The sequence below is a fragment of the Zonotrichia leucophrys genome, chromosome 4A, assembly GCF_028769735.1.
Source record: "Zonotrichia leucophrys gambelii isolate GWCS_2022_RI chromosome 4A, RI_Zleu_2.0, whole genome shotgun sequence".
Lineage (NCBI taxonomy): Eukaryota > Metazoa > Chordata > Aves > Passeriformes > Passerellidae > Zonotrichia > Zonotrichia leucophrys.
This window is the reverse complement of record NC_088174.1, coordinates 17,340,713-17,357,220: the sequence shown is the minus strand read 5'-3', so window position 1 is coordinate 17,357,220 and position 16,508 is coordinate 17,340,713. Positions and strand designations below refer to the sequence as shown.

The following is a 16,508-nucleotide window of genomic DNA, read 5'->3' as shown; positions in this document are numbered from 1 at the left end:
CGCTAACAAGGCCTTGGAGGCTTAGAGACATTCAGGTGTCTCTTTATCAATGGCACGGTTCAATTTAATCCAGATAAGGAGCCTCTGGACAATTAACAGCTGACTAGAGGTCAGTGGAGTCTCCAACTGGCTATCACAGCTCAGCACAGCACAGAGAGCAGAGCCAGGGCCCACAGCTCCTGCTCCTGTTGATTTTCCCTGTTTCTGACACCACAAAGAGGCACAGGCAATGGCAGAACATGACAAACTCTTCTGAGATTATTACTGCGCACCATTGCTGCTTTCAGAGGGCAAATCAAGAAACCCTTATTTCTGGGTATTGCAGTCTTTTCACAGAGCTGCTCATCACCCATGAGTTAAACTACAGCACAAGCAGTGTCGGAGAGGGAAACGTTAAAAAATGTGAATTCCCTCGGCGCAGTATTTATGACCATTAGGGCAGCAGCGTTAACCTCCTCAGAAAGCTGCTCTGTGCCCGGCACACCAGCTCCATAAAAACACCAGCCCATCCATAAACCCTTAACAGCTCCAAGTGTTTTATTCCCAACAGCCAGCCCGACCTCCCACTTCCAGAAGCAGAAGTCAGCGGTTAGCGCTTCTTAGCCGCGCTAAAAACAACACTCGCTTTTAATAATTACCCACAGGAACAAAAACCCTGTGACTGATTGATTGATTGACTGATTGTGTTAGTGTTCAAAAACACATAATCACATAAGTGATTATGTGCATGTGCTTTTTATTAAGAGCTCTGGGAATCAGGGGTACTTTCCACCCAAATCTGACTCCGACCATACATTCGAGATGATCGTGTTTTTATATTCTATCGTTATGTAACTTTCATGTTAATTATTAAACTTATATTGTTCTATTGTATACATAGATCTCAGCCAAACCTAGCCCCCCTTAAATTGCCAACATAATTTCTCATGATTCTTCTTATGATTATATAAATATATTAATTACTAAACAATCATCACATCTAACAAACATATCATTTATCACACTGCTTAGGCAGGTGCAGCGATCTGAGAAAACACAAAGCCCAACACTTTCAGGGTCTACCTTTAACATTTCCCAGGGCCCCATTACCAGTTGCAACGATGGGTTGGTTGGGTGAGCAGAGCTCGGCACTTACTGGACTCGGGGTCGGAGTTGCCGTCTCCCTCGGTGCGGCTGTTGGGCGACGCCTGCTCGTAGAACTCGTCCTGGGGGAAGCCCAGGGGCAGCGGGTGGGAGGCGCTGGCCCCGCTCGAGGGCTCGTGGTCTCCGAGGCCGCTGTCGCTGCAGCTCTCCTGGGAGCCGTCGGGCAGGTGGAAGGTGACGCGGCGCTGGGGCTGCAAGGAAGGAACAGAACAGCGGTTTCCACCATGGTCTGTCACTGCAGGACACGAAAGAACACAAGCTCACACCGCTGTTCTCAAGGCGAAGAAAAAAGGGAAGTTTATTTTCTGATGCCATCATTTATAGACTTCCAAATGTGGCAGCGGATTGGAGGGTGACAGTGCCACCTCTCCAATGACACTGGAAAAACCAACAGCCCATCAACGTTCTCCTCCTCCATGAAGGAATGCAAAACAATGAGTTATTTGCAGAAAGTGTGTGAAAAAGCTCACTACAAGAAGAAAATCTTAAGATTTAGAAAATCTTAAAAAACCAGGGTGACAACGGTCATAGCTCAACGCGGCCAGTTTAGGCAATGTGTTGTTTTGGTTATCAGCCGAGGATGTGTTACCCAGACTCGTGCACAATTTCAGGCTTTCACGAGCTGCTTTCAAACCCGCTGCACCTGACAGCGCTGCTTGCTGCTGGTTTTTAAAAATGTAAGCCCTGATGCAAAATGAAAGACACCTCAAACTAAAGAGATTCTGTCAGACTTCACAAGTCTTTGGATACCTTTTGAATATTGACTTGGAGATTTCAATCACTTTTTGAGGCTCAATTTATTTCACCGCTGAGTTTTCTAGTTTTCAAAAAACATTTTCTTTCCCATTAAAAGCTGTTCCACACTTTTGGGCCTAAAAAATGTGACACATTTATAGTGCTGTTGGATTCTTCTGAGGCAGAGAAAGAACAAACAACAACAAGTCTTCTGTATTGAAAACTATTTCAATAGATTTTGCACAGGCGTTAAGCTAATGAATGAAAAGCAGATTCCCCTGCTCTCCTTCAGATGTTTCATTACAACTCCTTTGATTTTTGTTGTACCACAGACCTGTACCCAAAATGCAAAAGACTGAAAACTGGGAACCAGGGAGCTGAGGGTGGAAAGCATCTCAGCCCAGACGTGGAAGGAAGGGCCAGATGAAACAGAACAAGACACAGGACAGAGTTTTCGTTGCCTAAGTGACCCTGTATGATTTAGGAACTGAACAACTGAAATGTAAATCTCTTCCAGTACAAAAAGAAAATATGAACAAAAAAGAAGCAGCTCTCCTGCTTGTTTTGATGTGTCTGATATCCATGTTTTGCAAACTCAAAACAGGAAGATTCAAAAAACCCCAGAAAACAAACTGTTTCAAATATTCTTAGGTTGCTGTTACTCAAAATTCCATTTGAAAGGCAACGCAAAACTTTCTGGACTCAGAACTGCTGGGATTAGCAAAATTGAAGACGAGACTTTTGACGCAATTATGCAAAAAAAGTATATAGTGTTTGTAACAGAGCAGATGTTGCCAGGGGTCCCTAGATATTTGGTTCCTATAGGGTGGCGGTGTTGAAGGCATTCAATTACACTGAGTTTTTGCTAATTACATGGAGTTTTCAGCTCCTCCGCTTTTGCGAGCCTCTTTTTGTCACAGTGACATTGCTCCACATGCCCGCAGCCAGCTGCTGTGCCGCGTGTGCAGCCAGGAACCCGCAGCACCCAGCTCACCTGAGCCATCCCTGACAGATGAGAGTGACAGCCCTTCCTAGCAGCCACCGGCGAGGCACGCAGGGCTTTCCCAGAAAACCTGTCTGAGTGCCCACCGCCGCTAATGGAGAGCTCCTCTTCTAATGCAGAACCTGCCTCCTTCTTGTTGCAAAATAAATCACTCCTTCAGTCCCATCCATCACAGTCTGCTTATTCCCACTCATCTTTCTGGCATTTGGCACTTTATTCTGCTTCAGAATAAACAGACCTTATTATTTCAATCTGTCAGGTGCTCCTGCTCTCTCTGGCTGTTTTCTCCATGCAGGAGCTTGCTCACAGCTCTGTGCTCTGCCCAAAGCCCTGTGCCCAGCCAAGGTCCTGACAGCCCTGAGCAGGATCATTTCACACCTCCTGCCATGGCAGCCCAGCACATTTGTGTCCTTGCCAGCCATCATAATGCCCAGGTCCCCTTTATTGATCCTCTCCTCCTTTTTGGTTATTGCCATCGATTGCTGCATCCCGAGAGTGGCACTTTGCATTCATTGTTCTGCCATTCCCTTCTTCCGGATGATTTCATCCCTTGCCTTCCAGTCCTGCTTTCCTGTTTATCAAATTTGCAGATTTCAGACTCTCCTTCATTTGGCAGATCTTTGGGAAACATTGGAACAGATCAAGGCAAGGCATTGCAGCTGAGCTCTGAAGAGCTGAACACAGAACGGATCCCAGCTCCATGGGGTGGAAATGGGAGAAGAAAATCCCTTTGTGGCTGCTGGGACAGCCTGGCAGCCAGCTGGGAAAGGTTCAGGTGGTGAAAGGGGAACATCTGACACCGCCAAGTGTCCCCACTGCATTTTTGGGCTCCCCAGAATTGCTCACCCAGAATTGCTGGGTGAAAATGCATGGAGTGTCTCTGCACAGCCCCAAAACCAGAGAAATTCCTGATGTGCCCGATTGCACTGCACTCCAGCTGCCTCTCAGAGCCCCATCCACAGCAGCAGCGTCAATCAGGGCTCTCCTCAAAGCCCAAAAAAGCAAAGTTTTGTTGAGTTGATCCAGTGAAATCATCCCTGCAATGTTCCTCATTCCCTCCCTGCACTCACAACTGCACCCAGCCTGCACAGATGTACAGCTATGACATGCGGAAAGGGAAAATGCTATTTCTTTCATCTGAAATGAGTTTGGTATTCACAGTATGAAAAAAAATCCACCTCCACTGCATGAGCTGTTTGTAAAAGCTGTATTTTGTGAGGTTTGCACTGCCTTTGTGTTGTGTTATATCCTCTCCTCTCCAAGCTACCAGTGAATTTTAAGTACTCTTAAAACATTTTTAGCCCAAGTTTTAGCATTAGACATCAATGCCAGTTTTTGAAAATGACTGGGAACAAAATAGTCGTTGCTCTGTACAATTGATTATTGCTTTGTGCATCTGGGGTTCACTGAGTGTAAATAAAAGAACATTTATTTTCAGGGTTCATTGTCAAAATACAGCAGAAGTTTTAAGCCAGCTGACAGTAGAGGAGACCAGAAAGTCATCAATGCTTTTTTAACAGCCTAGTCCAGTGAGAAAAAACAAATCCCATACCCCAAAGCAAAATTAAAAATGTTTCTAACTAACCCTCACATTTCAGTTAAAAATGGTAAATATTCAGCTGCATAAATTGAGATGCTATTAGTGAGAAGGATCAGACCCATATGATTCAAAATCAACTGGCATCAGCTAAAGGCTCCTGATCTTAAATTTGATTGTGTCCCTGAGAGTGTCACACCTGATAACACTGATGACAGAGCACTTCCAGAAAAATTCATCAAGATGAAAAAAAACCCAGCTATTCCTCTACATGGCAGCGCTGCCATTTCCTTAATTCATGCAGGCATCAGACAACGATCTGGAACAAGTAATTCTAATAAAATTTTGCCAAAAGCTGGGACTTATCTTCTGTCACAATTATTTTGGAAATTTCCTCCTTGAGGCATTTAAATTTCAATTTATAAGATTACAAAATATCCTCAGTCTCCAGCTGCTTTTCTATTTATCTCCGAAGGGAGCCAGCACCGATAGTAATGGAATAACAAGGATTATGGTTTGTTTTATTTATCTGGATGACAGTTGGTAGACTTTTTCAAAAAGAGAGAAATGCAAGCAAGCCTATTATGTATTCTTGGAGGATTCTGATGCAGGAACTTGTAATACAGACAATTAAACTGATAGGGGACAATGAAGTGAAAATTTAAGGAAAAAAACGTGCAGCAGTTTAGAGTTTCTCTGCCACATTTAAAAATATTAAATTACTCTTTATTGGCATGAGAAAAGCATTTTGCTTGCAGAGATGTCACAGACCAGACACAAATGCTGTCAGAGGTCTCAGATGGCATTCACTGCCTTTGGTAAAAGCTGAGTGTGTCTGGAGGGATCAAATTATCTCAGAAAACCGCAAACCTTTTACTCTCATTATTGAAATTTATATGAAGACTGATCAAAGCCCCAAACTATTCTGTGTTCAATCTTTCACTACAATAATTAGACTGTGGCAGTGGGAATAATAAAAGATGAGTCTAAGTAAATAGCTTTGGATACACTGAAGGGATGATTTCTGGTATTATACACCAGGGGTTAGCCAATTTATAATCAAAAAGGAAAAAAAAGGTAATAGAAAAAGCAGCAGATATCAACTGAGGAACATTAAACTATTAACCTTATTATCTTCATTCATTGAAGCAAATTAATATCCATTTAAAAGGAGATCATAAAGAAAAAAACATTACTTTTTAATTTATGCTGAATTAATTATATTATTTAGATGATAATTCTGATTTAAAACAGACCTTATTTAGGAGATGCTGGGAGACAGTACAAAAGAACAAGACCACTTCAGCATTTCTCTCCACTATTAGCAGCCAGTAAATAAAGGAGTAGTCAAATAAATTTTTAATTTTCTCAGTCGCTTGTTTACTTCAAACGTTAGGAGGGTATGAAACACCTTAAATAACCAGAAAACAACTATCTTCAAGTGCAGAAAGCAGAAAAGAAGATCCCTAATCAAACTACAATTTCCAGCTCCTATCTTTTTATCCTCAACTATCACCTTTTGTTCCAAAACAGCAATTTTTGTTGCAGAGGCTTTCATTGAGACAAACAGGACCCAGCAACTATCAGTGCAGAATTCTCAGAATAACATTAAAACAAACAGCCTGAGAGGATCCAACCATAAACCCAGTGGGAAATATGTCTTTGTGTTGAAACTCAACAGAGACAAGCCAGTATTTTCATTTTTCCTTTCCCCATACAGAGTTGAGCACAACAAATACAGCTCAAAGAGTTTCTCTAAACTCTTTCACAAGTCTGTATTTCCCACAAGTTTTGCAGCCTGGCACATTAAATCTAAGATCTTATTACATTATTTTGATGGCTTTGTCATAGGCAAAGTATGTAATACAGATCATTATAATTTTTCACTCAAATTAAACTTCTCCATTTTTGCCAGCAGGGATCTGTATTTCTCTTGGATATCTACAAAGATGCCAAATTGCTCACCACTATCACACACAGATAGAAACACTTCATTAGCAACACATCCCTGTTGCATTCATCTTTTCTAATTTAGCAGTGATATTTTATGATTTATTTAATGGCTCCTGCAGTGATCTTGCATACAAGTAGGGTTGGGTTTGGGGATTTTGTTTTGTTGGGTTTTTTTCAAAAAGAAAAATTAAGAGCTCATCTTCTGGGGAAGGAAAGAGGAATTGTCCAAAGTGGCAATCCCCAGATGATTTCAGAAGTCCAAACCTAGTGGGCATTAAAATCAGGTTTTCTCTACCTCACATAAAAAAGCACCACCCCAGCTACTTCCAACACCAATAACCTGAATTATCATCTCACACAGGTGAACAAGGCCTTCTTTTCATTAACCAAGTTCTGCTGTTCCAGCCACTGCCCCAAATTTATTGCTTGTTTCCCTTTCAGCTCCTGATTGTCTACTTGTTTGTCAAATCCAACAGACCTGCTGTTTTCCCAATTTACCCTTTGAAATTTGGCAAGACTTTGCATTTTCAGCCCTTTAAAACTTCCAAAAGAAATCCAAGAGAATCCTTTTGACCTACTTGTTAGAAAGTTTGCTAGTCCTCCTAATTTAATCTCATTAACATTAGCAACTGGTATCTTACACCCTCACTAATTACTAAGGGAAAGTACAGTATTTGGATGCCTTCTCAAGAAGAGGAATATTTGATAAATAATTTTGGTTTTTTTCCCGCTGTGATTAAAAATCTAACTATTCCACAGTAGTATAAGAGAAGTAAATAGTTTTAGGCTTTCACTTTTATTGATTTAAATAACCCCTCCCACTTTGTTAATTTATTTAGATGCAGCAAGCGCAACCTATTAATTTCAAAAGGGCAAATAAAAGCTGGGTTTGCTGCCCAGACAAATAGAAATTCAAGGTGGGTGATTATCCCAGGCAGATTTGTACATTTTCAATGAAAGAATTACTCCCTCCACAGAAAACCAGCAGCACAGATGGTGCCCCTACACCTGCTCAAATGGAAACGACTTCAAATTGTCAGATCCTGTGGCTGGATTCTCTCGCACAAAGCCTTCTCTCAAGTGATGGGGAACAATCTTGCAGGGCTATCTTGTACCCCCAGCACTCACTCACTCTCTGCTGCCTTTCAGCAGGGACACGTCCAGGTCCCTGCAGGCTCCTCTCGCAGGCAGCTGGAACTGCGCTGAGCTGATAAGGGAAATGTCAGATACTGCAAGAGAGCTCTGGGAAACCCTTCCCATGCAGGCAGGGGAAGGAAAGGGGTTTGTAACCAACACTCGGCCTCAAGAAGCAAATTTTCCATTTTTTACATTTCTAAGTAACCAGAGGCGAAACCAACAGTGCCGTCGTCCTCTCGCAGCGCTGAGGTCGTGGAACAAACCCATTCCCCAAATCATTGCTGAACAAACCCATTATGGACCTGGAACTTGACAAATTTCTGATTAACGACTTCAAAGGGTATTTATTTCCAGACACTAATCCTCCTTGTACCAGAGTATCTCTCATAAGACTTTCCCCAGCAACACTTAGCAATTAAATTGTATTTTCTGGGCTTCTTGAAATAACAACAAAGACGTGAAATAAAAAGCAAATAAAACTGGAAATAACATTTAAAGCATGTCAAACATTTTATTTAGCTTTTGAAAGGCAGTTATTGTATGCTAGATGTCAAAATGATAGCTGAAAGCATGCCTTTTAAACTTTAATTCATCTAAGATTTCAATTTGACATGTGATTAAATTAAAATTACACATGAAAGTTGCACTATGGCTGTGCTGTTGCTGAGTTTGAAAAAGAGGAAAATATCAATTCTGATTTTTTTTCTTTAATACATTTCTTCAATTTCCATCATCTTTGGTGTTATCATCTTGAATGCTTGATATCTGATAGGCAAAGCCATTTTACACTTTAAAGAACACCAAAATAAACAATAAGACAGAAGCATTTCAGCAATATTGGACATCACTCCTGACTGCTGCCCCAGCAGCAGGAACCTTTTCCAGCAGAAATATTGAATGGGTTTTATCAGAATTGTGAATTCTTTGTGTTAATATTGAAATGGAGGAGAATTTCTACTTTCATAAACATACATGGGGCTCTAGCTCTAATTTGATTGTGCTAATTATACATTTCAGATCAATAAATTTCATGTTTCTTCATGAGCAAGGCAGGGACTCATGGAACCATAAATGTTCCAGTGAATTACTCCAGTGAGGTCCTTTGGTGTCACAGCCAAGGCTCAGCCTTAAATCCAACCCTGAGGAGGTCACTGGGGCTGGAGGGACCTGGGAGAAACCTCAAGGGCCTGATCCTGTTTCCCTTTGCCACTTTTATTCCTGCTCAGTTTTTCCTGTAAAGGTCAAATCCTTCTGAAGCAACACTGGTGTGTGCAACCCCAGGAGCTGAACCAGTGTTCACTTGAAGCAGCCTGGAAATGTGCTCTCATCATTTCGAGGCAGGAAATGGAGCTGTTCTTATTAGTTCTTCCCAGAAAAAGGGAATTCTAGCTAATTTTGGTTTTTTTGCTTGCAAGTGTGCCAAAGTCAGAAGCAAAATAAGATTTGTGCAAGGATTGTTCTTAACTGCTCCAGTTCAGCTGCATTTCACTCTATAAAATAAAATCTTTCCTCCCAGTGTGGATGATTATAAAGCAGTTAATGTAATACAGACCAGCAGTAACTTTATGTTTGATTTGCACTCATGGAGCTGTTGAGCTGAACTCATTTTATTATGGTTAAAAAAACCCCAAACAAACACCAAAAAAGCCAAAAGAATTCTTTTAAAATGAGTAACAAGGGAGCTCTTTGGCATGTCACTATCTCACTCCATTTGTCATGACAGCACACCTTTATTATAACAGCATTTTATCTGTTAGAGCAGGAAATCTATAATGTTTGATATCAAGTGTTTGATTAGCTGGAATGGGAATTGATGAGAGATAAAATGCAAGGATAAAATGAATGCATTTCATGCAGCTGTCAATAAAAGCATCCGGCTCTTTCTGGAGAAGAGAAAGAATAGACAAAAAGTTTCCCCTTGCCCCAAATGGACTCTGAGGAAACTCAAGACCTTCTTAGAGAGCAGTGAAAGCATTCTCTATTCTGCTCTCTGCATCAGAGAGTTATCCTTGCAACAGATACCCTTGTGCCCTTGAGAAAATATCTTTTAACCACCTTGATTACCCATCCTAAATTTTAAATTTACAGTGTGCTGACCACCAAGGTCACTTCTCTTACTCAGCAATACCTATTCTACCTTTTGGTGAAATGGTTAAGGAAGAAGTAAGCGTTACCAAGAAAACCTGCTGGCATATATAAAATAAAGCTCCAGGCCAAAATTTGCAAGCAGTGAGGCAGTTTAGGCTGCATTTGATTTGCACAAAGTGAATTCCAGCATCCTAGGATGGACACTTTTATCAGCAGGACACGTTCTAGTAGACTCCAGTGGTCCAGGAAAATTTCTCTGGATCAAGAAAACTTTCACTAAAAGTTTTGTCCTGAAATTCCCTTTCCAATTGCAATTATCTTACAATTTTGCTCTCAATAAGAGAAGTCATTCCACTTACTGAAATAAAGGAATTTTTCACTGGTACACTTTGCATTCTTTCAATCTTCTCTTATTGTAAATAGGAAAGATTCTGAGTGATAAATGCTATGGTGAACAATACTTTGGTTTTGTTTTAAACATCTGAAAGATGTATTTGTCTCTCCAAGCTGTTTTAAGAAAAAGGGTTGTGTTTTATTTGATTAAAGTCAGAAATCTCCCATTTGCATCACTATTTTCACAGCTTATATTATCAGGATGATAATGAATAAGATTTAGCTGTTATTTACAGTAGAATACATGAAATATTCAAAGTTACTAGAGTCTAACTACATGCTAATAATGTGTTCTTAAATGGATGTCTGAAATATCTATTTGCAAATGGGAAGAATTTTGCAAATTGAAGTGCTGCATTGTATCACCGAGCTCATCCCTCGCTCCTCCAGAGCGGTGCCTCTGCAATTGCCCTTTCAGATAATCAGAATATATAACTGCCTTTCACAATTCACCACTTGTGTCATTTCAGCAAAGCAAAATATAAAGCCATTAGCCTTCCCTTGTTCCTTAAATCTTCCCAGCTTATTTCCATATTCAGTGCAGCCATTCTTCAGCACTGTTAGGATTACTCACTCATCTTGGAGCGAAACACAGCGGCAGGAATTGCTGAGGAGATGCAGCACACGTTGGTTTGCAGGAAGGAACGATGCAGTTCTGGGTGAGGGACAGGGAGAGGATCCAGCTGAAGGCTGGGGAAGGTTTTTTGTGCTCACAGCCAGCCCAGAGCTGCTGTTTGAGCTGGGCAGGGGACAGCTGTCCTTGTCCCATGTCACCACCCAGACATGGAGCTCATGCTCTGCAGCTCCACTGAGAGCTCAGCTCTGAGAAAGGCCAGCTCTGGACTGGGCTCTGTCACTTCTGTCACCAGGAGCTGGCTCTGCAAAGGCAGAGCTGGAACCTGGGCAGCTCCCTGGCAAAGAGGGCAAGGAACAGGAACCAAAAATCCAGGAAGAACTTGGTAACTGCAGCAGCCAAGAGAAAGCTGATAAAGCAAAAATACACACAGCACCAAGAGGAGTCCTAAAAGTGAGGATTGGGCATCTCTGGAAGCGGCTCCTCCTCGTGAGGCTGCTGATTGCACAGCCCAGACACACAGAGCCCCTGGCACAGAGGAGCTGCTTAAAACCAGCTTGGTGCCAAGCCATTTACTGCATACACCCCAAAACTGCAGTGCTGTGTGAGCAGCACAATCCTCATTCTGAGTCCCTGCGCCTTTGGAAAGTTCCCAAGGGGCCCAAAGAGCTGAAAACCCCAGGGGCTGGGGAGGGAATGCAAACAGCACAGCTGATGCCACTCCTGCAGCTCCCTGGGTGCTCTCAGAGCCACCTCTGGTTCCTCACCTGCCACACACAAGGTTAAAACCCCTACAATTGTTACTTCAGGACTATTCAAACTTCACATACAGCTCAGTTAAATCAGAGGTGAGTATTATTCTCCATACAAACCACATTAAACTTGCAGTAAATCTGAAGCACTTTTGCAAGGCTGACACCAAGGTCAGGATCAGGAAAGGCAACTGCTTGCCCTGCTTGATCCACAAGGGCAGAAATCCCTTGCAAAATGCAGCCGTGGAGGAGCAAATGCAAGGCTTTAGGTGTGCTCTGTGTTCCTACAGCTCAGAGGAAGGCAAATTGATGACTGAGGACTAGGGAGGATTTTGGAATAAAGCAGCAGGAAAAGGCAATAACATTAATGTGGGCAAAGCTGGCACAAGTCATGTGGGCAACAGGGGGACACTGTGGGCATGGGCACCTTCCTCACCCAGCCCCAGCACCCCTGCATCAACTGCACTGCCCAAAACCCATGCTGAGTGCCCTGGCTGCTCACCCTGAAATCATCATCATGCAGAAATCTTCCTGAGTGAAGAACTCCATTTAATTCTACTCTTTAAGATATCTCTTATTTTTGTTGGCATACAGCATCTGGGCTTTGCACACAACAAAATGCAGCTCGCGCATTTTTCAGGCAAGAATATGTAAATACAAACTTGCAGCATTAAGCCTGTGCTCTTTCTCCTACTGTTTTTAATTAATTTGACCTTTGGGCCTATTTTTGTCAATTCAGAAGGCATATTGCAATCAGAAAAAAAGCTATGGTGCAAATATTCCATTCTGCAAGTCACTTGCTAAACAAGTAAGCAATAGAGGAAAATCTATAGCACGCAATTAGCATTATGCTTTCCAATTATTTTCTTTACTTCACAAAACTCATTAATAACTTTTAGTAGGTAAAATTGCAGCTAGGAACCCTCCTACACCTCAAGTGCATTATATTCTACCTTTGCCCAATAGAAATTCTTTTGATGTACTGAAAATCTTATTAATAGATTCACCAGAAAACAAGCATGTAAAGCTGGCAGAGGCAATTGCAAGAGGTAAAATGAATGTAAATGACAGATGAAAGAAAACTTCCACGCCGTTCAGATCAATACAAACAAAAGTGCTGCAGCAGCCACAGCACAGAGATGAAGGGAATTCATCAAACTTGTGTTTCACATTATTTGTCCTGCTCTAAATGCACCCTCTGTGTTACCCAATTAATACCACATTAAGATTCACTCCTGCAGGGGCTTTTTCCTTCTGGTGCTGAAGTTTCTCGGTGCACTCAGATCTGGGGGGAATGTAGAGGCAGCTTCTTGCTCCTAAAGATTGCCATTTGGAAAGGCTGTAATTGCAGCACTCAATAATTTCCAAATACTTAAGCCAGAATTAATTATCCCTGCTATTATTGCAGGAGTATGGATCTTATGCTGGGTATGATGAAGGGAATGTGTGATGGAACATTTTATTGTGCTCAGAGCATGCAGTGGGTGTGCAAGGCACTTAAACCATCAGAATCAGCCAGCTCCTCTCCTTCAATCACATCTCAGTATGATCTGCAGAATCAGCTTTGCTCATTTCATGATCTTTGTTGTTCAATTATCAAACACACTCAGGACCCTTCCTTACACCAGAGAATAACCATAATTTTATAAACAATCCTACTTAGTTTAAAATCATACTGGTTCTTAGAGAAAAATTAGAGGAAAGCAAATGCTTGTTGTTGAACATCCTGTGTTTGAACAGAGTTAGAAATGCGTTTTCATTAGGAGTCAGAAATCAAGGCACGTCATGAACTTCAGCAACTCCCTTTAATGGAGTGAATTCTAGAGTTTTCTGGGTGTTTTATAGGATGTTGAGGAATCAAAAATATTGGTAGTTACTGTTATAGCTAATTGCCCAAGCTTCTTAAAAATGTCTTTATTCAGAAATGGGGGAATGCCAGAGGTGAGCCAGGAAGGGGAGGAAGAGCTGCACAATTGGTTAGAGGTGACTCAGCTGCAGAAATACAAACTGTGATTGATTTTGAGTTCCACAGCAAAGAACACACACAACCATGGTATTTGCAATGGGGAAATCAGAACCACAAGGAGATGAAGCTCCAAGCTCAGACCCTTGCACAAAACATAAACTAAAGGAACTTTGATCGCTTTGAGCACATCACCCTATCAGCAGAAGTGTGCAAAGTTCCTTATCAGTGAAGTACTCTCACGCTTTCCAGGTAGACATTAGGCATTTTCACATCCTGTGGGCTTTGCATTGCAGTAAATTTCCTTCTCCCAGCAATACAATTGTACAACAACTGCCCCAGACTGACAATAGATGTTAGAAATGTGAAAAACAGCCTGTAGCATAATAGTATTTTGCACATGCACATCATTCTTTACTTGAATGGGCTTTAGAAATATGAATTCCATTTCAGAAGAAAATAGAAAAGACAGTTGTTAAAACAACTCACAAAGCAACAAAACAAAGCTCAAATGGCTATGCCCTCTTGATTCTTGTGAGTGAGGGTTAGGCTGTGCCACTGGCAAAATCCAAAAGTGAAATCAAGAGTCCTGGGCAGAAGGGACACTCTTTGGCAAGTTGTAATCTCATCTCACATTCTCCATCTAGCATGTTTCCCCAGAGAAAAAGCTGTTCTCTCTCAAGATAGACCAAAGTAAATTATTTACATTTCAATGAACTATCACAGAGTGCCCCAAACTGGGAATGATCACAAAGATAATGCACATAAATACCAGCACATACAACATCACCTAAAACAGTACCAACCCTGAAAGAAAGTGGCTCAGTCAAATGTTTTCTGAGTAATTTGGCTGATTCCAGTGGGTATCCAGTGAGGGGTAACAGAGCCTGTTTGGATGGAGCCAGATGGATTAAAAACCTCCATGAGAACATCACCCAACACTGAAGCTCTGTGGGCTACGTGATAGAACAATAATGATCTTATCTGCCCCAACCAGACTGAAAACCTGGTGGCTGCAGAAGATGTGTTCTGCAGTGCACTCCATCTGTGAGGAACAGACATCTTCATTAGTGAAAATCTTCAAATCAGAGCTGAGAAACCCGTGGCTGAGGAAGAGATGCCTTGACAAGCAAAGTTCCTGCTGAACTGCTCTGCAGGTCCACGAAGCTGAAGATTGAGCCATAACAATTATCTGCTCTGCCCTGTAAATGTGTCTTTTCCCTGCTCTGCAGCTGCACTGACAGCACTGCTCCCACCAGAGCCTGCCCCTCATTCCACAAGAGCAGCCTGAGCTCTGGGAGAGCCTGAAACCTGTCCTGTCCAACACCTTATCAGCTCTGCCACAGAACGCAGCACTTACATTAGAAGCATGGATGCTCCTGTCAGCAAATCAATCTCGAATCTGATCAGACTTTTAAAATGTTCCAAAGCAGCACCACCATTCCCTGGCAGGTGCCTTACCTGCATATGGGAAACTCCATCCACACCTTACCCCAAACCCTGCCTCCTGCAAAAAACTTTTGGGTGAAATGAGTGGTAAAAGCCCAAATAAAATCCAAATTCATAATCTAAAATAGGGTAACAGCCTGGAGTTACAAAAAACAGGACTACAGCTTGACTCCCAATAAACTGCCACTGGCAAAACCAGATCAGGGAAAAAGGGGAAATTATCTAAATTTTAAAGTTTCCCTGCACAAAGAAAACATTAGTAGAGAAGCAGTCAGTGATTTTCCAGTATCAGTCCTGCAATTCAGCATTAACACAACTTGTATCAAGTTATGAAAACAAAGAGCACTCTACAGAAAATGACCAAAGCATTTTCCAAAAGAGCATTCAACAGTTTCCTCAGGAACGCTGTCACAGAAGCTCCACGAAATTTCGTGACATTAAAAGAATGCTGAAATACTTTACTGCCATTTATTTCAGAGACACAACCAGAGCAGCAGGGCCGAGCCCACCCCACATTTTCCCCAGTGATTTCTGCAGTGGCAGAGGCAGGAGGGCAGGGAGCTCACCCAGCCTGGGGCAGGTATCAATAGGACAGGCAGGGAAGAGCCTAATGGGGGATCAAGCAGAAAATCCCACATTCCCAGCACCAGCCTGGAGGCAATCAAACAGCAACACAGGCAAATCAATGCAAATCCACATCAGCCACCAGGCAGCACATCCTCCTGGAGAGGTTGGCTTTGTCCGAGCTTGCATCCCTGGCTGCTCCAGACACAAACACTCCCTCATGAGCAGCTGAACATGGAAAACAGCAGCCCTGAAGGAGGGAACAGCACATTTATCCCAGCAGATCCTATGTTTAGTTTGAATTACTGCGCAGGTGACCAAACATTCTGCCTAATCTTTAACACCAACCTGTGCAAAGCCATCTCTGAGCCCTCCCTGTCCCACAGCAACCGGCCAAGGGTCCTCGTGCCTCGTGGGTAAGAGGATGGTGGCAAGGAATTAATTCCCCTCCCAGTGCTTGCAGGAAGCTGCTGTGGAGTCCCCACTGCTGGGGATGATTTTCTCAACAGGCTCCTGAAAACCACATTAGCTCTCACACCAGCCTGTCTTCAATTATGTCATGTTCTTTTTCATCTCGCCACAAGCAGCACACGGATTAACCAAGTTCTTCAGCCACTTGAAAGCCTTTAAAGGACCAAAAGTAATCCCCCCAAGAGAGCAGACTGAACAAAACTAAACAAAAAAGCCACAAAACAAACAAAGCAAAAAGAAAACTTAACCAAACTCCTTTTTAATTTGCTTGTTTGTTTGTTCTGAGATAACTTCTGGGAATATTTAGTGATATCATAATTAAGTCCAAAACAGGAAGCAGAATAAATCAGGCTAATCCCAGACAGCTTAAAACATTGTGCCCTCAGACTTTTTACTGTTTTGTTCATCCAAAATAATTATATAATTAGATAGTTTGACTTCTAAACTATTTTAAGAAGACTCCTGATAGTACCCATAAAAAAGAACAAGCTAATTTGGTTTTCTCATAGGTTCAGTGAATGAAAAATACTGAAACCTAATGTGATTTTGGACATATTTTCCATTGCAGTTGGTAGAGATCTCGAACATTAATGCAAACCAGCAAACAGATTTTTTCCTCTTCTTTATATATAAGGGCTATTTGCAAAATGGTAAGCTGATTAAAAGTAACACAATAAAACAAAAAAAGGTGAAATTCTGCTGGCTGAGCCTCACCTCCAGGCTGTTCCTGTCCCACAGGACAAGGC

The 16,508-nt window shown here is 42.0% G+C and overlaps 1 protein-coding gene across 4 annotated transcripts in view; it reads right to left on the bottom strand.

Annotated features, from left to right (window-relative positions):
- Positions 1 to 16,508, bottom strand: part of PCDH11X (protocadherin 11 X-linked) — a 427,225-nt gene that overhangs the window by 119,221 nt on the left and 291,496 nt on the right. For all 4 annotated transcript variants that reach the window (XM_064712723.1, XM_064712726.1, XM_064712724.1 and 1 more), the window contains one exon: positions 1,136 to 1,334. In XM_064712723.1, coding sequence (XP_064568793.1) covers positions 1,136 to 1,334 — 199 coding nt within the window. The remainder of the gene's footprint in view (positions 1 to 1,135; positions 1,335 to 16,508) is intronic.